Genomic DNA, 23,929 nt, shown 5'->3' on the forward strand with positions numbered 1-23,929 from the left:
ATATGAAATGATTTTTAAGCAGGGTTTATCAATCTTTGTGGCTCAGGAGTAAATAGGACTTGTTCTGCCAAAAAGAATGGCAGCCTGTGCACAATGAGGAATCTCTAACAGATCATTCAGTGTGCATCTCTCAGCATGGTATGCTTGAGTAAACAGGATTTTAAACAGCCAATGATTAGTAAATAATTACCGATTGGCAGTCGCTTAATGTCGGTGGTCAGTCCCTGTAAATGGACCCTTTAGGTACTGTTTGTGCCTAAAATTCCCCATTCAAGCCAATCTGGCATGCAGTGACATGACCGTGCTCCTGGTCCTCTCCACCCTGATGTACTGGAGGTCACACATCACACACTGATAAATACAAAGACTTGGCACTCAACTTAAATGCAAGAGAGGAACTTTTATTCAGTCCACACTGAGTAGTACAGAAAAAAACATTTCGGTCAATCCTGACCTTCGTCAGTTATGTACTAGAGTGCTGGAAAGATTCCAAATGGGAATCATAGTAAGAAAACACAGACGTGTCAGCATGAATCAGGCTTAGGCTATGTGCACACGTTGCAGATTCACCTGCGTTTTTTTCTGCGCATGTCCGCAGGTAAAACTGCAGGTAAAGAGACTTGCGGCTTTCCTGCGCATTAGCCTGTGGTTTTGCCCTGCGGTTTCACACCTCTACTATGTTAAAGGTGTGAAACCGCTGCGGAATTCGCTCAAACAATTGACATGCTGCGGTTTGTAAATCGCAGCAAAACCGCGCGGAAAAAAACGCATCGTGAGCACAGCGGATTTGAAAGTCCATAGGGTAACATGGTACTGTACCATGTCTGCGGAACTGCTGCGTTTCCGCAGGGCCAAAACCGCTGCGGAAACACAGCAGAATCTGCAACGTGTGCACATAGCCTTATATGCGATGTGTAGCATACAGGCAAATATACAGAGCCTGTAGAGAAAGCCTTTGGGCAGAATGAATAAGGACGAGTGTTGTGAGCTAATTCTCCCCTTCACCTTTGATGTCTGATGAACTCCCTCTACTGGTGAAGAGACGTAGTGAAATTGATTGGGATGGGAAGAACCTGTCATCTGAACTGGCGGAGTGTGATTGGACATCTGGAGTTTCTGAGTGGATATAAGGCAGCCGACGCCCTGCAGGGCTGCTGGTGATCCTTTCTGCTCTGAGCTCTTGCATCCAGCTTAGTTCCTGTCTACTAAAAAGCTAAGTTTTTGCCCTGCTATTATTCCATGAGATTTTGTCTGGTCTCCTCAGTGTTTGTATTCAGCCAGTCCTGGTTGGGACTGGCTGAATTCCATTTTTGTCTCTGATCAGTTGATCTCTTTGCTCTGTTTTCAGAATATACCTGAGTGCTGATATAGTGATTTTGAAGTCTAGCGACTTCAGGGCCTTTTTCCCTATCAGACGGTTGGGACATTTTTGGTAGGGTTTTTTGCGGATTGCAGCCAGCATCTTTTCTGTCCTGTCCTATCTAGTTAGTTGGGCCCCATCGTTTGCTCAGCCTGTCTTTCTGTCTGTGTTTGTGTTTTCATCTGTTTTTCACTGACAATACATGTTGGGGGCTGTCTATTGCTTTGGGGTCTGCTCTGGGGCAGTTTAGATTTCCCCTTTCCTTCTTTAGGCTTATGTAGTTCTCCGGCTGTGATGAGGGGTCTAGGGCACCGTAGGAACCCCCCACGGCTACTGTTAGTTGTGGTGTATAGGATCAGGGGTCTGCAATCCGACAGCTACCAACCTCTCCGGTTTTCTGGACTTAGCTTGTATTTTTGTTTTCTCCTCCTCCGGTGACTCATTCATAACAGAATCACCAGCCATACCGCAAATTCTAGGGTGCTCAATAGCAGGAAAGAATTGTAAAAAAAAAAAAAAAAATTTTTGGTGTATATTTTTTCCTCTATTTCTCTGAGGCCATAGGGGGAATTTTTTCTCAATGGAGATTGAGCGGTTGTCTGATCGTGTGGAGCAGCTTGCTGCTGAAGTGCGGGGAATTTCCGCTTATCTTGCTCATTCACATGCTGCTGGACCAAAGATCCCTACTCCTGATGTGTTTTTTGGGGATCGGTCTAAATTTCTGAATTTTAAGAATAACTGTAAATTATTTTTTGCCTTGAAGCCTAACTCATCGGGAAGCGCCGCGCAGCAGGTTCAAATTGCCATCTCTTTGCTGCGCGGCGATCCCCAGGATTGGGCGCTTTCTTTGAAACCTGATGATCCTATTCTGACTGATGTGAATGCATTTTTTTCAGGCCTTGGGGTTGTTGTATGATGAACCTAATGCTATTGATCAGGCTGAAAAGGCCCTGTTGGCATTGAGCCAGGGTCAGGATTCTGCAGAATTGTACTGTCAAAAATTCCGAAAGTGGGCGGTCCTTACTACCAGGAATGATGGTGCCTTGGCAGCTCTCTTTCGGAAGAGTTTGTCAGAAACCGTAAAAGATACTATGGTGGGATTTCCTGTTCCCTCTGGTCTTGACGATTCTATGTCATTAGCCATTCAGGTTGATCGGCGTTTGCGTGAAAGCAAAACTGCACGAGAGGTGTTGCCATCTGTTGAACAAATGTCTGAACCTATGCAATGTGATAGAGTTTTGTCTAGGGCGCAACGTCAGGAGTTCAGAAGGCGTAATAAGCTGTGTTTTTTCTGTGGAGATGCCTCTCATATGATTTCTGTCTGCCCTAAACGAGAGAAACGTTTTGCACACACATTTGCTGTGGGTGGTGTTCAACCTAAGTTTCTTCTGGCAATTACTCTGATCTGCTCCCTGTCCACATTTTCCGCTAAGACTTTTGTGGATTCGGGAGCAGCTCTGAACCTGATGGACTTGGATTTTGCTAAACGTTGTGGGTTTCCTATGACACCTCTGCGGACGTCTATCCCTTTGAGGGGTATTGATGCTACTCCTTTGGCGAAGAATAAACCTCAGTTTTGGACCCAGGTGGTAATGCGGGTCGCCCCAGACCATCAAGAAAATTGCAGATTTTTGGTGTTGCATAATTTGCATGATACCATCGTTCTGGGGTTTCCCTGGTTACAAATCCATAATGAAGTTTTGGATTGGAAATCTGTGTCTGTGGTGAGTTGGGGTTGTTGGTGTGCCCTTAGTGATGCTCCTGTTTTCTCCACCTCTCCCCAGTCGCATGATGTTCCTGACTATTTGGCTGATTTTTATGATGTATTTAGTGAGAATGAGTCTGCGTCTTTGCCTCCTCATAGGAGTTATGACTGTGCAATTGAGCTGAGCCCTGGGTGTAAATTTCCCAAGGGCCGACTTTTCAATTTATCTGTACCCGAGTACGAGGCTATGCGATCCTATATTAAGGAGTCGTTGGAGAAGGGTCATATTTAAACCATCCTCTTCACCCTTAGGTGCTGTTTTTTTGTGGCCAAGAAAGATGGTTCATTAAGGCCTTGTATTGACTATCGTTCCCTCAACAAAATTACTGTTAAATATCAGTATCCGTTACCCCTGATTTCTGATCTATTCTCCAGAGTTAAAGGTGCTTGCTGGTTAACCAAGCTTGACCTAAGGGGGGCGTATAATCTTATTCGCATTAAGCAGGGGGATGAATGGAAGATGGCGTTTAACACTCCGGAGGGACATTTTGAGTACCTGGTGATGCCTTTTGGGCTCACTAATGCCCCTTCTGTCTTCCAGTGCTTCATGAATGATATTTTTCGAGACTTTGTGGAAACATTTTTGATCATCTATCTGGATGATATTTTGATCTTTTCCAGGGATTGGGACTCTCATGTGCAACATGTTCGGACTGTGTTCCGGATTTTGAGGGTGAATTCCCTATATGTCAAGGGATCGAAATGCCTTTTTGGTGTACAGAGGATTTCATTTTTGGGATTTATTTTGTCTCCGTCAACTATTGAAATGGACCCGGCCAATGTACAGGCCATTTATGATTGTGCTCAGCCCACTTCTTTGAAGGCCCTCCAGAAGTTTTTGGGTTTTGCTAATTTTTATCGTAAATTTATAGCTAATTTTTCTGGTATTGCCAAACCATTGACTGATTTGACTAAGAAGGGGGCTGATGTGCTGAATTGGTCTCCGGAGGCTGTTTCTTCTTTTCAGGAGCTGAAGTGAAGGTTCACTTCTGCTCCGGTTTTGCGGCAACCTGATGTCTCACTCCCGTTTCAGGTAGAGGTGGACGCTTCTGAGATTGGTGCAGGAGCTGTTTTGTCCCAAAAAGATCCTGTAACATCTAAAATGAATCCCTGTGCTTTCTTTTCCCGAAAGTTCTCCCCATCCGAACGTAACTATGATGTGGGGAATCGGGAACTGTTAGCCATGAAATGGACATTTGAGGAGTGGAGACATTGGTTGGAGGGAGCTAAACATCAAGTCGTGGTCCTTACTGACCACAAGAATTTGATTTACCTGGAGTCGGCTAAACGCTTGAATCCTAGACAGGCTAGGTGGGCCTTGTTTTTCACACGTTTTGATTTTGTGGTCTCTTTTCTTCCGGGCACTAAGAATGTCTAGGCAGACGCCCTCTCTAGGAGTTTATTTGCTGATTCTCCTATTGTGACCAAGCCTGCTACCATCTTAGGTGAGGGGGTAGTTCTTTCTGCCATCTCGCCTGATTTGAGAAGTGTTCCGGAAGAGTTTCAGGAGGACAAACCTGAGCGTTGTCCCATTGGAAAATTGTATGTTCCTGACCAGTGGAGGAAGAGAGGGATGTCTGAGGTTCATTGCTCCGCATTGGCTGATCATCCAGGTATTTTTGGTACTAGAGATTTGGTGAGTCGGTCATTTTGGTGGCCCGCCTTGTCTCGTGATGTCAGGAATTTTGTGCAGTCCTGAGGGACTTGCTCCCGGTCTAAACCTTGTTCTCTCTCTAGTGGGTTGTTGATGCCTTTGCCGGTGCCCAGGAGGCCATGGACCCATATTTCAATGGATTTTATCTCTGATATGCCTGTCTCTCAGAGAATGACTGTTATTTGGGTGATTTGTGATAGATTCTCTAAGATGGTCCATCTTGTACCACTCCCTAAGTTGCCATCTTCCTCAGAGTTGGTGCCCTTGTTTTTGCAACAGGTGGTTCGCTTGCACGGGATTCCTGACAACATTGTATCTGACAGAGGAGTTCAGTTTGTTTCCAGATTTTGGAGGACTTTCTGTTCCAAGCTGGGAATTCAGTTGTCCTTCTACTCTGCATTTCACCCTCAGACCAATGGGCAGACGGAGAGAACAAACCAGACTTTGGAGTCGTATTTGAGATGTTTTATTTCTGCTGATCAGGATGATTGGGTTTCATTTTTGCCCTTGGCCGAATTTGCTTTAAATAATAGAGCTAGTTCTGCCACTTTGATGTCACCTTTTTTTTTGTAACTTTGGGTTTCATCCTCGATTCTCTTCAGGGCAGGTGGAGGCTTCTGCCTGCCCAGGTGTTGACACTGTGGTGGAGAGAATGCACCAGATTTGGGACCAAGTGGTGGATAAGTTGTCTCTCTCCCAGGAAAAGGCCCAGCGGTTTTCCAACCGGCATAGGACCATTGGTCCCCGGTTTAAGGTGGGTGATATGGTTTGGTTGTCATCAAAGAATATCTCTATGAAGGTGGCTTCTCCAAAGTTTAAACCTAGATTTATTGGACCTTATAAGATTTTGGAGATTCTTAATCCAGTCTCTTTTCGATGGGCTCTTCCTGTTACATTCAAGATCCATAACGTGTTTCATAAGTCTCTGTTAAAGAGGTTTGTTGAGCCAGTAGTTCCTGTGGTGGCACCTCCTGACCCTGTATCGGTTGAAGGTAATGTGGAATATGAGGTTGAGAAGAAACTGGATTCTCGTCTGGCTAGACGGAGAGTTCAGTATTTGGTTAAATGGAAGGGTTATGGCCAGGAGGATAATTCTTGGGTCCCTGCATCCGATATTCATGCCGAAAGATTGGTTCGTGCTTTTCATCGGGCCCATCCTGATCGCCCTGGTGGCGTGGATGAGGGTTCGGTGACCCCTCCTCAAGGGGGAGGTACTGTTGTGAGTTCATTTTCCCCTTCACCTTTGATGTCTGATGAACTCCCTCTGCTGGTGAAGAGACGTAGTGAAATTGATTGGGATGGGAAGAACCTGTCATCTGAACTGGCGGAGTGTGATTGGACATCTGGAATTTCTGAGTGGATATAAGGCAGCCGATGCCCTGCAGGGCTGCTGGTGATCCTTTCTGCTCTGAGCTCTTGCATCCAGCTTAGTTCCTGTCTACTAAAAGCTAAGTTTTTGCCCTGCTATTATTCCATGAGATTTTGTCTGGTTTCCTTAGTGTTTGTATTCAGCCAGTCCTGGTTGGGACTGGCTGAATTCCATTTTTGTCTCTGATCAGTTGATCTCTTTGCTCTGTTTTCAGAATATACCTGAGTGCTGATATAGTGATTTTGAAGTCTAGCGACTTCAGGGCCTTTTTTCCTATCAGACAGTTGGGACATTTTTGGTAGGGTTTTTTGCGGATTGCAGCCAGCATCTTTTCTGTCCTGTCCTATCTAGTTAGTTGGGCCCCATCGTTTGCTCAGCCTGTCTTTCTGTCTGTGTTTTCATCTGTTTTTCACCGACAATACATGTTGGGGGCTGTCTATTGCTTTGGGGTCTGCTCTGGGGCAGTTTAGATTTCCCCTTTCCTTCTTTAGGCTTATGTAGTTCTCAGGCTGTGATGAGGGGTCTAGGGCACCGTAGGAACCCCCCACGGCTACTGTTAGTTGTGGTGTATAGGATCAGGGGTCTGCAATCCGATAGCTACCAACCTCTCCGGTTTTCTGGACTAAGCTTGTATTTTTGTTTTCTCCTCCGGTGACTCATTCATAACAGACGAGGTACCTAGGACGCGGTGTCCACCGCTTGTCAGACTGATGCTGATTGATGCCGACACGTCTGTACTTTCTTACTATGATTCCCATTTGGAATCTTTCCAGCACTCTAGTACGTAACTGACAAAGGTCAGGTTTGACCGTAACATTTTTTTTCTGTATACTACCCAGTGTGGACTGAATAAAAGTTCCTCTCTTGCATTTAAGTTGAGTGCCAAGTCTTTATATTTATGACTGTATGGTTTGGGGTCCTACTCCGGCACCAATCACAGTAGTGCTCATGTTTTTCTCTTATACATCACACACTGACACTGCTCCCTGGCTCTCCGCCTCTCTTCCTGTCAGTACTGACAATGTCTATTTTGTTTTTCAGAAGTTCGGAATACCCCATAAGTTTTTAGCTATAAAGGCTGAAAAGCACATTTTTTTGAGGATTGAGGGAAAACGGCATATCCACAAATCTTGTTAAAAAAAAAGACGTTACTTCTCTATTGACTTTCCACCAAGAATAGAAAAGCTTAAAATCCAAATGTGAATTTCCTGAAAAATCACATGTGGATTTTAATCTTCAATTTGTATTCAAGGAAAAATCAATATAAAGTCATGTTTTTAATGAGATTTGTGCATGTGCTGTTGTCCCTCAATTCTCAAATTTTTTTTTAACCAAGATGGAAATCCCCAACATGAGTTGCACCCACTGCACTGACATGGAAAAAGCATTTGTGAAAATACAGACACGGTAAGCTCATATGACCTCATGCAAATCTCCATGAGGCTAAACAGTGCTCAGCTCAAATCAAAGATCAATCGGAACTAAAAGAAGCAATTCTGAAGTAAGAGCATACTCACCAATGATCCCCACGACTAGCTCATCTGTGGTGTCATCGCGCCCCACCAGTAGGGAATAGTCAATGATGAGATGACTGGAGAGGAAGTGGGAGTCACTGTGTATTGAGGCACGAAGGACAGATTTAGAGTGAGAGCGAATGTACAAGGGGTTGTCCCGAACCATCTTTAACAAGTTTTCATCCAGCAGGACAAGGTCACAACTCTCCTTCCCGATGTCTGTTTTCACATTACGATTTCTCAAAGACCCTTTCAGGTCAAAAACCTATTGTAAGCAGACAAATGAATGACTACAGCATATTATCCAAGTTCTCCTTTGTTCAGTATTTACACGCTCACAGTCTCCTTGTTACCTGGGCCATCTTTCGTCCATAAAACAAATTTTCCATAACTAAAAGATCCAACTTCTTCTCTGTGTTGTTCTGGGAGTTTTTGTATCCAATTCTATAGACTCCTAGTATTTTAGCCAACGCTGTCGGTCTCTGCGGCACAGTACAGAAAAGGGATCAACATCGATTAAAGGTAAAGGAAAAAATATAATCTATCCGACCCAATAAACAAAGCAGCAGGAATATAGAATATAGACATGGCACCATCAGTGGTACTAGAAAACGCGCTGCTAAGCAAAGAGCAGTCACTTGCTTATTAGTGAATATAAAGCGCAGTTCATATGTTTGTAAATGTTATATCAAGTATTTTCACTTTCAAAGAGCCAATATCATACTGGGATATGGAGTATACTATATATACAGTGGGGAAAATAAGTATTTGATACGTTGCAGATTTTACAAGATTTCCCACCTACAAAGAATGAAGAGGTCTGTAATTATTATTGTAGGTACACTTCAACTGTGAGACAAAATCTTATACAAAAAATCCAGAAAATCACATTGTATGATTTTTACATAATTAATTTGCATTTTATTTAATCACCTACCAACCAGCAAGAATTCTGGCTCTCACAGACCTGTTAGTTTTTCTGTAAAAAGCCCTCCTACTCTACACTGATTACCTGTATTAATTGCATGTTTGAACTCTTTGCCAGTATAAAAGACACCTGTCCACACACTCAAATCACACTCCAACCTCTCCACCATGGCCAAGACCAAAGGACAACCAGGACAAAATTGTAGACCTGCATATGGCTGGGATGGGCTACAGGACAATAGGCAAGCAGATTGGTGAGAAGGTAGCAACTGTTGTCACAATTATTAGAAAATGGAAGAAACACAAGATGACTGTCAATCTTCCTCAGTCTGGGGCTCCATGCAAGATCTCACCTCATGGGGTAAGGAGGATTATGAGAAAGGTTAGGAATCATCCCAGAACTACACGTGAGGACCTGGTCCATGACTTGAAGAGAGCTCGGACCACAGTCTCAAACATTACTGGTAGTAACACACTACTTCCCTATGGATTAAAATCCTGCAGGGCACACAAGGTTTCCCCCTGCTAACGCCAGCACATGTCCAGGCCGATTTGAAGTTCGTCAATGACCATCTGTTTTTCTATTGTATCAAATAATTATTTTATGCAATAAAATGGAAAGTAATTATGTAAAAATTCTACAAATGTACAAATGTGATGTTCTGGATTTCTTTTTTAGATTCTGTCTCTCTCAGTTCAAGTGCACCTGCAATAAAAAAATTACAGACTTACAAAACTCTCCATTCTTTGTTGGTGGGAAAACGTGCAAAATCGGCAGTGTATCAAATACTTATTTTCCCCACCACACTGTACTTGAGCTTTCAGTAAAAGGCTATGTGCACACACTGCGGAATCATCTGCGGGTTTTTCCCCGCGGAACCGCAGGTAAAGTGACCTGCGGTTTCAGACCTCTACTATGTTAAAGGTGTGAAACCGCAGTGGAATCGCAAGAAACAATTGACATGCTGCGGTTTATAAACCGCAGCAAAACCGCGTGGAAAAAACCGCAGCGTGAGCACTGTGGTTTTGAAAACCCATAGGGTTACATGGTACTGTACCATGTCTGCGGAACTGCTGCGGTTCCGCAGGGCCAAAACCGCAGCGGAACCGCAGCAAAAACAGCAGAGTGTGCACATAGCCTTAGTCTACATTTATATACTAAGAACATAAGATTGGAGAGGTTAAAAAGTTAACTTGTAATCACAGTTTTACTTCATTTAAATGGCAAAGAAATAAATACCATATTTTTTGGATTATAAGACGCACCCCCCCCCCAAAAAAAATTTGCGGAGAAAATGGGGGTGCATTTTATATTGCAGATATACCTTATCGGCCACGGTGGAGTAGGGTCCCAGGATCGCTGCTTGAGGAGGCGAGAGTGGAGCGTTGCTGCAGGCTAGCATGAGTGGGTGTTCCGATGGAGGAGATAGCGCTGACATCTCATCTCCCGAGATCTTGGTGCCAAGATCTCCATCTGCACATGCCTCGGCAGCCATTTTCTCAGAGTCCACCGCACAGTAAACCATGTAAGTGCGGGGGCTCTGGGCGTTCACAAAATGTCGGCAGAGCCCCTGCACCATCGAACACCCATAGCGGCACTCATCAGTACAACCTTCATTCCAGCCTGCGGCCTGTAGCAATGCTCCACTCTTGCCTTCTCCAGCAGCTACGCTGGGACCCCGCTTCACCACAGCCACCACCCGCCGCAAGCAATAAGATGCATGCATTATGAGAAGCACCACCATTTTATTACAACAAAGATTTTTTTTTCCTATTTTTCTCCTCAAAATTTGGGGTGTGTCTTATAGTCCGCAAAATACGGTATTCTAACATTTTGAAAACTAAAAAAAATAAAGTTGCTTGTGTCTCCATGTTGCAAGATCTATTTTCCCTTTTCGTTTGATGAAGATGTATGAGGGCTTATTTTCTGCACCCTAAACCCATGTTTTTATTGATACAAATTTGACGCTTTAATCACTTCTTACTGATTTTCTTTTTGCGGTGCAGGGACAGAAGAAACTAAATAATGTTTTTTTCTATTTTCTTCTTGTTATATCATTTACTGATTATATTTTGATAAACTGGATTTTTATGAACGCGGCTATACCATATGGAAATATGTTTACTTTCATAATTTTCATTTCTTTGTTTTGAATGGGGGATAAGAGGGGTTATAGCAAACCCTGGCTGTCATTCTCAACCCATCGGTACCCCGCGATTGTGTTGCAGCGAAGCTAATGGGCACATAGAACAGCTCGGTTAACAGGCCGAGTACTGTAAATGTCATTGTCAAAGCTTGGCTTCACCCGTGGCTGTTAGAGGCAGATGATGGCTGAAGAATACAACCCTTGTATGCCAAACAGATGCCTCTACAAAGCAAATACAGTTTCAGCAAATAATCAATATAAAATGTAGAAGGTATGCAATTTGTAATATACTTCCTGTATAAATTCTTTGTGGACCTCATCATGAAATAACTGAAAAGGTTTCGATTTCTACATTTACGTCTTATATAGGAATACACTGCAGTTTTGAAGTCCTGCAGTTTTTAAGTAAAAATCCTCTTTAATCAATTAAGAGAGACATAAATGTGCCATTTATAAGTGAAAAAAAGGCACCAGATGCGGGAAGCACGCACCGGAAGCAGACACCAGATGCGGGAAGCAGCTTCTTATCCCCTTATATTAGTCCTATATATCAGCGATTCTATCAAGCAATAACTGTATTTATAAATGCTCTTTACCAGGTAGTACCAACTCATAGCTCACCTAGGGTCACTCCTGTACTTTATTTCCAGAATGTCTTTAGTATTATTCTGACATTTCACTATGATGTATTTCAGCATATTCCCAGTAGCTCAGAAGCTTACATACACATAGTTAGCATTTGGAGTTATTGCCTTTAAACTGTCTATCTTGTGTGAAATGTTTCGGGCAACTTTCCACAAGATACTCACAAAAAGTTGTTGAAATTTTGGCCCATCCCTCCTGAAATAACAGATGTTTGTGAGCCTCCTTGCTCGCACAGGCTTTTTCAGTTCTGCCCATTAATTTTGAGACTAAGGTCAAGGCATTGTTATTGCTACTGGACTACCGCCCCTTTATTGGATTTAACCCCTTTCATGCCATGGCCATTTTCCATTTTTTCCTCTTTTTCTTCCAAGAGAAATAACATTTTTACATTTCTGTAAATATGCCGTATGAGGGCTTGTTTTTTAAGGGATGAATTGTACTTTTGAATGACACCATTGATTTTACCATATAGTGTACTGGAAAATGGGGAGAAAATTCCATGTGTGGTGAAATTGCAAAAAAAAAAAAAAAAAAAAATGTGCAATTCCACAATTTATTTTAATTTACCATGCTCTTTATATGGGCAAAACTTACCTGCCATTAGGATTCCCCAGGTCTGTATAAAGTAGGCAGATAGCAAACATGTATAGTTTATTTTTTATTTAAGTGGTGAAAAAAAAAAATTCAGAAATTTGTATGAAAAAAAAGTTTTTGCGTTTGTCACCATTTTCCAAGACAAGTAGCATTTTGATTTTTCGGAATCTGGGAATGGGTAAGGGCTTTTTGTTGCACCCTGAGCTGAAGCTTTTATTAGTGGTATTTTGGGGTAGATACAATGTTGTGGTTGCCTTTAGGCTGGGTTTATATTGCGTTGGGGGATGCGTTTAACGCATCCGTTACATAGCGGCATTAACGTTATGTAACGGATTCGTTAATGCGCCCACACTGCTATAGACGAGCGCATCGCTAACACATGTCATAATCGGAATGCGCTAGCAATGTACCGTCATTCTGTGACAGACCCTCGGGCGCGGTCTATAGCGTCCGTCACTGCTAGCGCAGATGAAGCATCTGCACTAGCGCATAACGCGATTGCGTTAGGGGAGTAGCGTTAATGCAGTTCGTCAACGCTATGAGTTGAACGGACTGCATTAACGCAATCTGAACCTAGCCTTACTGCAATGTCGTGGTGGCCATAGTAAACAAAACTCTGGCATTTCGATTTTTTTTCTCTGATTAAATCAGCTGTCATCTGCTGAGCCCGCATAAAAGTCAGGGACACAGCATAGGACGTAAATATACATCATATGTCGTGAAGGGGTTAAAGGGGCTCTCCAAGAATGTAATAAAATGACCTCCATCACGTAATTCAAACAGCAGCCTGTCCTTATCACGTATTTGATGGGCTGTAGTTTGAAAAAACATAGTTTCTGACACCTGTGTCTCAAATGACAGAGGCACTGTATTATAAGCACACATAATGGTGAGCTGCTGTTGAACGGCTGTGACAGGAGAAGCAATAAAATCTCTTCAGCTAAGCAAACACAAAGGATTTTTTTCTCCAGCCTAAATCAGGGAAGGAACAGATTTATTTCTTCTCTTGTTACAGCCCTTCTCCAGCAGCTCACTTGTATGTGTGCTTACAATACAGCTCTTTGACTGAGACAGGTCTCAGGAACTGTGCTTCTTCAGACTGAAGCCCATCTTCAGACATGACTAGCATGGGCTGCCATTTGAATTATGTGACAGAGTATTTTATTACATTCTTGAAGAACCCCTTTAAATCATTTTGGCATAACTATGGATGCATGATTTGGGTCAATGTCCATTTTGATGACCCACTTGCACCCAACGTCTTACCTGACGGTGTGGCTTCTGGGTCTCCATTTAATTTCCCTTTCTCATAATGTCATCTTTTTTGTGAAGTACACCAGTTCCTCCAGTAGCAAATTATAAAATATTAGGCTATTATCCACATGCTTAACGGTTGGGATGTTTTTTTTGCTTGCAAGCCTAAAGCCCCCGTCTCACATAGCGAGATCGCTAGCGAGATCGCTGTCGCGTCACCGTTTTTGTGACGCAACAGCGATCTCACCTGCGATCTCGCTACGTGTGACACATAGCGGCGATCGGGCTCCTACTGCAATGTCGCTGATTGTGCTCGAATGTCCTAGGCCATTTTTTGATTGCTGGTGTCCCGCATGCATCGCTGTGTTTGACAGGGACAACGTCGAACGACCTCAATACTACTGGTCTATGGGCCTCGTCACACATAGTGATCTCGCTAGCGAGATCGCTGCTGAGTCACAAGTTTTGTGACACAACAGTGATCTCACCAGCGAGATCACTGTGTGTGACAGCGATCAGCGACCGACCCGCCAGCCAGTATCGCTGATTGCTGTAGGAAAGCCCTGGACTTTTCTTTGGTCGCTGGTCTCCCGCTGGCCAGCACGCATTGCTGCGTGTGACAGGAGGGAGACCAGCGATCAGCTGGTAACTAACGTACACATCGGGTATCCAAGGGACGTGCGTCCCTTAGATACCCGATGTGTACGTTAGTTACCAGCTCCCTGCAACAGCGTGCTGGTAACTAACGAACACAGCGACGCCGCGCGCTCGGTGTCGCTGTGCTGATCGCTGGTGAAGCTGTCTGTTTGACAGCTCATCAGCGATCATGTAGCGACTCACCAGCGATGCTGACACGTTGATATCGCTGTCGGGATCGCTGGTGAGTCGTTATGTGTGACGGGGCCTTAAGAGACAGGGTCCCACTGACCTTCGTATCGTTCTGTATCGTTGCTGCTGAGATCTGACTGTTTGACATCTCACCAGCGACCTCGTAGCGACGCACCAGCGATCCCTACCAGGTCGTATTGTTGTCTGAATCGCTGGTGCGGCGCCAAGTGTGACGGTACCCTTATACTTTTTCTTGCATAGGAAACGATAGTCATTATGGCCGAATAGTTCCATTTCGGTTTCATCAGACCTGAGGACATTTCTCTAAGGAATAAGATATTTGTCCCTCATTTGCAGATGCAAATTGTAACCTGTCTTTTTATGGCTGTTTAGGGGCAGTGGCATCTTCCTCGCTGAGCAGCCTATCAGGTCAGGATGATATAGAAGGCACGGTTTAGTGTTGACATCTATACTTTTGTACCAGTTTCTTCCAGCATTTTCCCAAGGTCATTCATCTCTGGGAGACTTAAGGCCCTTTTACATTTAGCGATGCACCAGCGATCCCGACCACGATACGACATGGTCAGGATCGCTGGTGCATCGCTAATGATCGCTAGTGAGCTGCCACACAGGCAGATCTCACAGCGATGCAGCAGCGATACAGCGGACGATACTTACCTTTCAGACGTGGCGATGAAGACGTCATCCTGCCCGCCTCCACACGTCGCTCATCGGCGTCACAGGAAGCGCCCGACGAGAAATGGACCTGCACGATCTCACGCGATCAGCGATGGACAGCGGGGGGGAGCCGGTTGGAGGTAAGTATCACACATAGCGATATCTTTAGCAATATCGCTATAACGTCACAAAATCAGTGACGTTATAGCGATATTGCTAGCGATATCGCTGTGTGTAAAACCCCCTATAATGTGCCTCCTTCGTAAATGATAAAATACCTATGTAGTCCCAAGGTGTTTAATCTTGCAGATTATCATTTCAACAGATGACAGCGGTATCTTCAGGCATTTGGAAATGGCTAAGGATGTTCTACATTTATGATAATCCACAATTGTTTTTATGATGCTAAATTTGCTTTAATTTTCCCATGTCAAGGAAAGAAGCAGATAAGCCTTGAAGGAAAACTGTAAAAGTGCCACATGTACACCTATAATTACCTATAATTATGTCCATTAATCAGAAGGCTTTGTTTTCTGGCATTTTTCAGGCTATTTGAAGTCATGATCACTATTGTTTATGTACATTTCTGCCCCATTGTATTAATATATACACTGAATAATTGAAATTAGACCCTGTAAATATTTTATGGGAAAACTCTAGGTGTCATGTACAAAGTAGATATCCGAAACAACTTGCTTAAAGGGAATCTGTCACCTAATTCTCGGCCTATCAGCTGCGGCCACTGCCATCAGGGGCTTATCTATTTGCATTCTGTAATGCTATAGATAAGCCTCGATGAAACCTGAAAGATAAGAAAGACAGGTTAGATTATACTCACCGGGGGGCGGGTGCGGTGGGTGTCACAGTCCAGTCCGGCGCCTCCCATCTTCATACGATGACATCCTCCTTCTTGCTTCTCCCTCGGCTCCTGCACAGGCGTACTTTCTCTGCCCTGTTGAGGGCAGAGTAAATTACTACAGTGCGCAGGCGCCGGGAAAGGTCAGAGAGCTCCGGTGCCTGCGCACTGCAGTACTCTGCTCTGCCCTCAATAGGCCAGACAAAGTACGCGTGCGCAGGAGCCGAGGGAAAAGCAAGGAGGAGGATGTAATCGCATGAAGATGGGAGGCGCCGGACCGCACTGTGACACCCACCGCCCCCGCCCCCCGGTGAGCATAATCTAATGTGTCTTTCTTATCTTTCAGGTTTCATCGAGGCTTATCTACAGCATTACAGAATGCTGTAGATAAGCCCCTGATGGCAGTTGCCGCAGCTGACAGGCCGAAAATTAGGTGACAGATTCCCTTTAAGCAAGTTGTTTTGGACATCATCGTATGAAGATGGAAGAATGCTGAAGATAAGCCCCTGATGGCGGTGACCACAGCTGATAGTCCAAAAATGGGGTGATAGATCCCCTTTAAACTATAGTTTCATAGTTTTAAGATTGAAAAAGATCCAAATCCATTGTGTTCGCCAATAACCAAACACGATCCAAAAACTCCATGGTGCTTATTTCCCCACGTTAGGGGAAAAACTCCTTCCTGACTAAACATACGGCAAGCAGTGCAGTTCCCTGGATCATCGCCCCGTCACAGAATCTAATGCCCATACTCTGTATTATAATTTTCAATATAGGCATACAAACCTTTTTACTTTTTTAGTTTGTTAACATGAAATCTGCACAGTGGATAAATGTAAGTTTTAATGACTTCAATCTGTGTGTGTATATAAACTCCTGAATTTAAAGGGAACCTGTGCATGTAAAAAATGCTATTCGGGTCCCGTTACATTTAGCGATGCACCAGCGATCCCGACAACGATACGACCCGGTCAGGATCGCTGGTGCATCGCTAAATGGTCGCTAGTAGAGATGAGCGACTTTGCCTTGTTTAGGGTCGAGTTGGGTTTCATGAAACCAGACTTTCTCAAAAGTCGAGTCGAACGAAATCGGCCGACTATAGGGAAAAGTCGGGAAACACGAAACCCAAAGCAAGTCAAAGGGGAGAAAAGTCAGCAGTGAGTGGAGGACTGTAATCACACCTGGCATGAATTTTAACCCCAGAGGTGGCGAAATTTCTCTTCTCCCACTCCGCTTCTCTCATTGGCTGAAAAAAGTCAAGTGCAAGCATTCGGCGAAACCCGACTTTGACGCTTGGGTCGCCGACCGCATGTCCAACTTCACACTGTGATCGGGTTTCGTTTCATGAAACCCGACTTTGGCGAAAGTCGGCGACTTCTGAATCTGACCGACCTGTTTCGCTCAACTCTAGTCGCTAGTGAGCTGCCAAACAGGCAGATCTCACCAGCGATGCAGCAGCGGACGGTGGTCGTTACTTACCTGTCAGACGGCAGCTCTGGTGACGACTTCCTCCCGCGTCCATGGAGTCGCTCGTCGGCGCCAGCAGGAAGCTGACAACGAGAAATGGACCAGGACGATCTCGCGCAATCAACGATAGCCAGCGGGGAGCCGGGTCGGAGGTAAGTGTCACATGTGACGCTTTAGCGATATCGCTAGTGATATCGCTTTGTGTAAAAGGCCCTTTAGCCTGCAGATCTGAAGATTAATCTACAGGTTAATAGCGCTCTAGAGCTGTGTGGCTGGGAGACCATGAACTTTAATCCTTTGGTTTCAGTCAGAGGCTGTATCCATGCTGTGACACTGACAAATAGCCGTGTCTGCAATGGATCATGGTGAGCTAGCTGTCAGTGGAGGTGGTTACAGCTGCCGCTCCCTATGTACTGACCAGTGACTGAAGCCGCGCTGGCCACACCTCTAAGACTGAAAGCCAGAGGCTGCCAGGAAGAATAAAGCTCATTTTCTCCTAGTAGCCAGGCTTTGAGTGTAGCAGCAGCAGAGCATAAAAACGCTATTAACATGCACATTAACCCCATATCTGCAGTTTGTAGAATTTTTTGACATGACAGGTTATTTTAACAGTTTATAGTAATAAGAGATGCACACTTTGATAAAAATAAATTTGCATAATGTAAAAGAATCTGGCTCAAAATAACAATCTATGGCCAATTACCGCAAAAATTTAGAAAAGAATAGAGTAATAAACAGACTTATCCTCCCCTGGCACTGATCTTTATAATTATAGGGAGAGTTGGATTTTACTTCAGAAAAATCATTGGTCTCTAAGGTATTGATAACTGGCCTCAGTGACTCTCAAAGAACAAACTGGAAGTGAAAAACAATTCCAAATAGCGTGTTATTGCTCTCTGTAAGCTTTGTAGAACAAGTCATGTGTGAGAATAGACGTGCATTCTGCAATGTGACAGCACAATAATCACACTACCTCACATTTACTACCGGCATGGTGCTATAGACTGAGGACTTCAGGGAACAATAAGCTGAAGAGGAGCCAGACGCCTATTCTACTACGCTGCATACGATCTATTGCACAAGACACTCTCCATATTCTCAGACTTTCTGGGAACACTGAAATCACAACTATTTCACAGAAACCAGAAGGTCGTACCTTCATCTGTACAGCGTTGGTGATGTATGTGAAGTAGTGTGGAGCAAAGTCAAGAAACGACTGAACTTCTAGGCGAGGCATCTGTTTCAAAATAAATCTGTCATCTGTGGGAGAAAAAAGCAAAGCAATTAATTTGTACCACACAAATGTCCACAAAAAGAATGAAACTCACACCAGTAGCAACAGACTGTCCTATGACAAACATACACATTGCAATCATAAAGGTGACATGCAATATGGCTGCATTCACTGTTTCTAAATAAACTGCTGTCAAATTAATATACATCAATGCTTTTGAGATGAACTGTCACCTATAGATCAGTGTCTTGTGCAATATGAAGCAAGTGCTTTACAGGCTGGTGAAAGAGGTTGTTAAGGACTAAATTATTCTTTTACTATGAGCCAAAAAACTAACAGGAAGGTAGTTCTAACAGAGCTCAGAGCCATCACTGATTTGCCCTGCCAAAGAATCAGCTCCTCTGCCGACTGGGCATGAGTGCCGATGTCATGCTGACTGAGAGGAAGCTTCCCGGAATTATGAAGAGGGGAGCCGGCTGTCAATCAGCATGATATCAGTAGTCACGCCTCGTCAACAGAGTAAACAAAAGAAGGCACTGCTTTGTCATCGTGACGTCAGAAGGCGCGGCAGAATCCCACTGTCAGGGATTGCTCGATACCGCCAAGAGATCTGTGCCGGGCATAACAGGCAGGTAGTTAGCTACCTGCCTGTTAGTTCTTAGGCCAGAGTAAAAGAAATAATATAGTCTGGATAACCACTTTAACCCATCCTGCTGGCTGACTCCAGCACATTTCTTATTATCTTGATTTCTCCTGTTTCATTCTTTCATATTTGAAACCCCCAGGTAAATGCCTGACAAACAATGCAGTAAATGTACAAGTGACCCGGCAAATCCTGCAAATCACCAGTTCCTCAATCCTTCATTTAATGTGGTGGTTTCCAGAAAGTTACAGACTGAACAATCGCTCTCATATTGTTTTACTTTTTCCTTGAAAGAAAGTTCTGGCCGGAGTAATAAGATACTATTATGGCTGTGCTGCACCACTCAATTTGCTCTACAATGTACACCAACGGTTTGGAAGATAAGGCGACCTGCACAAAAAAGGTTTTCCTGGCAGGCAAAACGGACAAGGTTATCAAGATGAAATCATTTCAAAAGACACTGTCAATTTTGAGGTAAAACATTGTTTTTTTTTTAAACAGGCCGGGAAATTCTTTAGCTCACAAAAAGAATTAGTAGTAATCCTGTGCTGTGCTATCTGTATCCTCTCTTTTGCCTCTCTCCTGCCCAGGAGCTGTGGTATGATCAGACCATGTTCCTGCACGGTCAGACACAGCCATTACACAGTACACAGCAGGGGCACATTTATAAGATTATCTCAGCACAGGAACATTTTATTTAAAACACATTCAATTATGGAAATTATTATTCCAAGATCTACTGATTAAAATCAACTTTGTTCGTGGCAAAACCCCTTTAAAGACTATGTAAAAGTCCTGCTGGTTTTCTGAACAAGAACTGGTTAGTATTTCCTGGGGGAAGTGAGTCTTGGAAGGCCTGTATCACTATTAGGACCTGATGTCTGTATCCATCAGCTGTAGATACTGCTTTGTCTGTTCTTCGTATTCATCTTCCAAAATTGTGAATTGTAGTAATGAAAATGTGTCTTATATTCATTGTACTCTTATGTACTAGCACCCACTATATCAAATGCTTGGCTCGGATCTCTAATGGGAGCTGTCAGTGCGGCGTACGTGACCCCACCCAACAGAACGCTCGTGTTATCCATCCTATTACCAAGCGATTTATACAGCACTAGTATTTCTCAAGACAGCAGCGCAACCATGTCTGTCCTCCATCCGTACAGTAAACATATAATAGATAATGATGGTAACTACAAGCCCCGAGGGTAGAGTCAAAGAAGAGAACCTGAAAATTAAACCTTTCTAAATCGCAAGAAAATGGTTATTTGAGCATGGCCCTATAATGAAGGCAAGGGCGAGCATCTTCTGAGCTCTCAATAATCAGGGATAGAGCTGAATAAACATGCTGGTTCCCAAACAGCCCTGATCCTGTCCTGATCTGACCCCAGGAACCTCGCTACCTAGAAGATGAAGCGTCAGTAATCTTTCTGTCTCAGCGCTGCATGCCGATTAGCTTCTCAAAATTTTGCAGATTATAACAGCTACGGCTCTCGGAATCACAGTCCGCTTGGAAGGAATATTGCTAAGGATGTGAATGAATTCATGTAACATCAAGCACAAAGCTTGGGGCAGCACGGTGGCTCAGTGGTTCCTGGGTTCGAATCCCACCAAGGACAACATCTGCAAGGAGTTTGTATGTTCTCCCCGTGTTTGCGTGGGTTTCCTCCGGGCACTCCGGTTTCCTCCCACACTTCAAAGACATACTGAAAGGGAATTTAGATTGTGAGCCCCATCGGGGACAGTGATGAAAAATGTGTGCAAACTGTAAAGCGCTGCAGAATATGTTAGCGCTATACAAAAATAAAGATTATTATTTATTTTATTTAAAGCTGTCAGGGCTTTGCTCAGAATGAGTTAACTCTTCCCATAAATAAGCTTGCTTGATCTCATTGATTTGGGCGAGTTATCTGGCTCCGGAAATTCCTTGGGCCAAGCGTCCTGAATAACACCGGACCCATGCAGATTATTTTATACAAGCAGCTTTCAGAAGTCGAATCCACAAACACCCCTGATAGAGACCTTACTAACCCGTTCCCATCACAGCCAATTTTCCTTTTTGCATTTGGGGTTTTTCTCCCCTTCTTCCAAGAGATGGAACTTTATTATTTCTCTATTGATATATCCATGTGCCAGCTTCTTTTTTGCTGCAGTTTTGAAAAATACTGTTCAGTTACCATATAATGTACTGGAAAATAGAAAAAAATAATTCTGAGTGTGTCGAAATGGAGAGAAAAAAACTCCAATGTCCATTGTTTGTAGGGTTTTGGCTTTTATGGCACAGAGATAGGAACCTGGCAACATGATTTTGCCGGTCAGTAGGATTACTGCAATACCAAACGTTGATAGAGAGGAAAAAAATGTTTGGACATTTTCTGACACACAAAACAGTTTTGTTCTGATTGCTCAAGCTTTTTATTGATACTATGGAGGGTACTTAGGATGTTTTGATCACTTTTAATTGCATTTTTTGGAGGGGGAGAGAATGGGGATAGAACAAAAGATGACATTTTTGGCATATCGATTCTTTTTTTTTTATTTGCTTTACGGTGTTAAACAAGTTGAATATGTTGTTTGATCTGACATCATGGATAAGGCAATGAAGAAAATATTTTTATGTAGTTTTAAAAGGGGAAAAGGGGATGGATTTAATTTTTGTTCTTTTTCTTAATGTTTTAAATTTTTAAATAAAAATCTTTTACTTGTTTTCTTTCATGTGTCAAAATGTGACTTTACCTAAAACTGTTTAATTGCTTAATACACCAATAATAAAGCACTGCAGTATACAGCAAAAATCATGGTCTCCTATGAAGATCAGCCTTCAGCAGACCTCAGGCGGCCTTGGCAACCCATCAGAAACCCCATAAACACGGTGATGTGGGCGGCCGAGTGATGAGGCATTTAAGGGTTTAAACATCCATGCTTGCTGCGGTTACAGATGCGACTGCCTTACAGGCTCCTGAGCCTGCTCCAAACACCGGGAGTTGGACGCACATGTATATCACACATCAGGAAGGGGTTAATTATTGAACATGGTATGGTAAACTAATTGCTGACAACTTAACGTATCAATATGACGGTCACCAAGCGTTGTATGATCAAAACAAAGCGCTCCATGACATTCACAACCTGTAGAGTACATCAGAACCATCCATTTAAAAAGGGCTCTACCTTCTGTTGCATAAAATGCGGCACCAGACTTTCCTCCTCGAGCCTGCCATGGTACACAATGAGCCAGGGAGCGGATGAAATCTTCTTCACTACTTCCTAAAATTACTTTGCGCATTCTGTGAAACTCTCCAGCATAGTAAATACGGCAGTAAAACTTTGCATTGGCGTCTGAAAACTCTGTATCAGAGGAAGAAAAAGTGATAAACAACGGAGAAAAACATTAATGAAATGTATATACATATACACACCATATTTTTTGGAAATACAGGACACAACTTATTTATAATATGCCCCTCAGGTTCACAAAGCAGAAAATAGGAAAGATATTTCATAATAATCAAGACTTACCTGGTGGTGTAAAGAAGCTGGGAGGTATCTCTCCGGATTGTGTATGTGCGCATAGCTATACAACACACTCACGCCTCGGATACACACTGTATACACACTCTGCATACACACTACCACATTCTCAAGTTTCTTCCTGGCATTTGAATGATCATATGACATGAAAGCTGCTTCAACTACTCAGCAGTTATGTGAAGGTCCGGGCGGCTTTCACCAATCAGATGGATCAGTGTCCGGAGGGTGGAGAGAGAACTGTGCTGATGCATAGGTTTTTAAGCATCATGTTATTTTAAGCATCATATTTTAGCAAGATTTATTTCTTAAAATTGTGTCTTATTTCATTTTTTTTTCAATTTACAAAATGCAGCATGAATGAACAAATATTGATTTTTAGCTTAGATTTCTCTTTGATGTGACCCCCACTTTGCCTTTAAAACAGCTATTTTTTAGGTACACTTGTACACAGCTTTTAAAGGAACAAAGGAAAGAGTTTGTTTCAAACATCTTGGAGAACTAACTACAGATCTTCTGTGGATGTAGGATTGTGCAAATCCTTATGGATCTTCATGTAATACCAGATAGATTCTGTGATGTGGATGTCAGGGCTCGGTGGGGCAAATCCAGGACTCCATGTTGTTCTTACTCTGAAGATTATTCTTAAATTATCTACTACTCGGACAACACTTTCTCAATCCGTATGTTTCCCCAGTAAAATATTAGCACATCTGGCACTGTAAGTAAATATAGGTATCATTTTAATGGACAGGGAAACACAAGGATTGAGAAGAGGCTGTCTGAATAGCGGACAACACCTTTAAGAGCCTTGTCTGCATATTTGGAGTCATTGTCCTGCTGCAGAACAAATTTGGAGGAAATCAGGTGTCTCCCTGATGTTACTGTATGATTGATAAGCATCTGCCAGTATTTCTCAGCATTGAGGACACCAAGAATGGGCAGTATTGAGGACCGTAGACTCGGTGGTTAAACAAGAAAATTTAGAGCAGCAGACAAAAGATATGTTTACTTTCCTTCAAAACTAGAAGATGTCTTGAAGAGTGATCAGCTCAGAACTGGCAGCAACCAGCTGGGCACAGCTACACCAATCTACTGTTCTAAAAATCCTGGCCAGAAGTGGTCTTCATGGAAGAATTGCAGTCAAATAACCATATATTCTACATGGAAACAAGTGTAACTATGCATGAAAACAAATGCTGAAAAATGCCAGAATGTACACTGTACTGTGGAGTCAAAATGTAAAATATTTTAGTGTACCAGAAGGAAGTTAGTTTGCCAAAGAACTGGAGAGCGGTACAATAATGAGTTTCTACAGGCAACAGTGAAGCATGGTGGAGGAATTCTGCATATTGGCGATGCAGGTCAGCAAATGAAGTTAGGTATTTGGTCAGGCTTAATGGTGCCCTCAATGCTGGGAAATACAGGCAAGTACTAATCCATCATGCAATACCATCAGAAAGGAA

General features: G+C 43.3%; 1 protein-coding gene across 2 annotated transcripts in view; it reads right to left on the minus strand.

The window, feature by feature from the left end:
• The window catches only part of PIKFYVE (phosphoinositide kinase, FYVE-type zinc finger containing), a 603,254-nt gene that overhangs the window by 60,815 nt on the left and 518,510 nt on the right, over positions 1-23,929 (minus strand). For both annotated transcript variants that reach the window (XM_073558214.1, XM_073558213.1), the window contains 4 exons: positions 22,107-22,283; positions 18,215-18,318; positions 8,016-8,144; positions 7,666-7,927 (listed from right to left, as the gene is read on the minus strand). In XM_073558214.1, coding sequence (XP_073414315.1) covers positions 7,666-7,927; positions 8,016-8,144; positions 18,215-18,318; positions 22,107-22,283 — 672 coding nt within the window. The remainder of the gene's footprint in view (positions 1-7,665; positions 7,928-8,015; positions 8,145-18,214; positions 18,319-22,106; positions 22,284-23,929) is intronic.

This window comes from Dendrobates tinctorius, unplaced genomic scaffold, assembly GCF_039654945.1.
Source record: "Dendrobates tinctorius isolate UK_male_01 unplaced genomic scaffold, ASM3965494v1 ptg000254l, whole genome shotgun sequence".
NCBI classification, from domain to species: domain Eukaryota; kingdom Metazoa; phylum Chordata; class Amphibia; order Anura; family Dendrobatidae; genus Dendrobates; species Dendrobates tinctorius.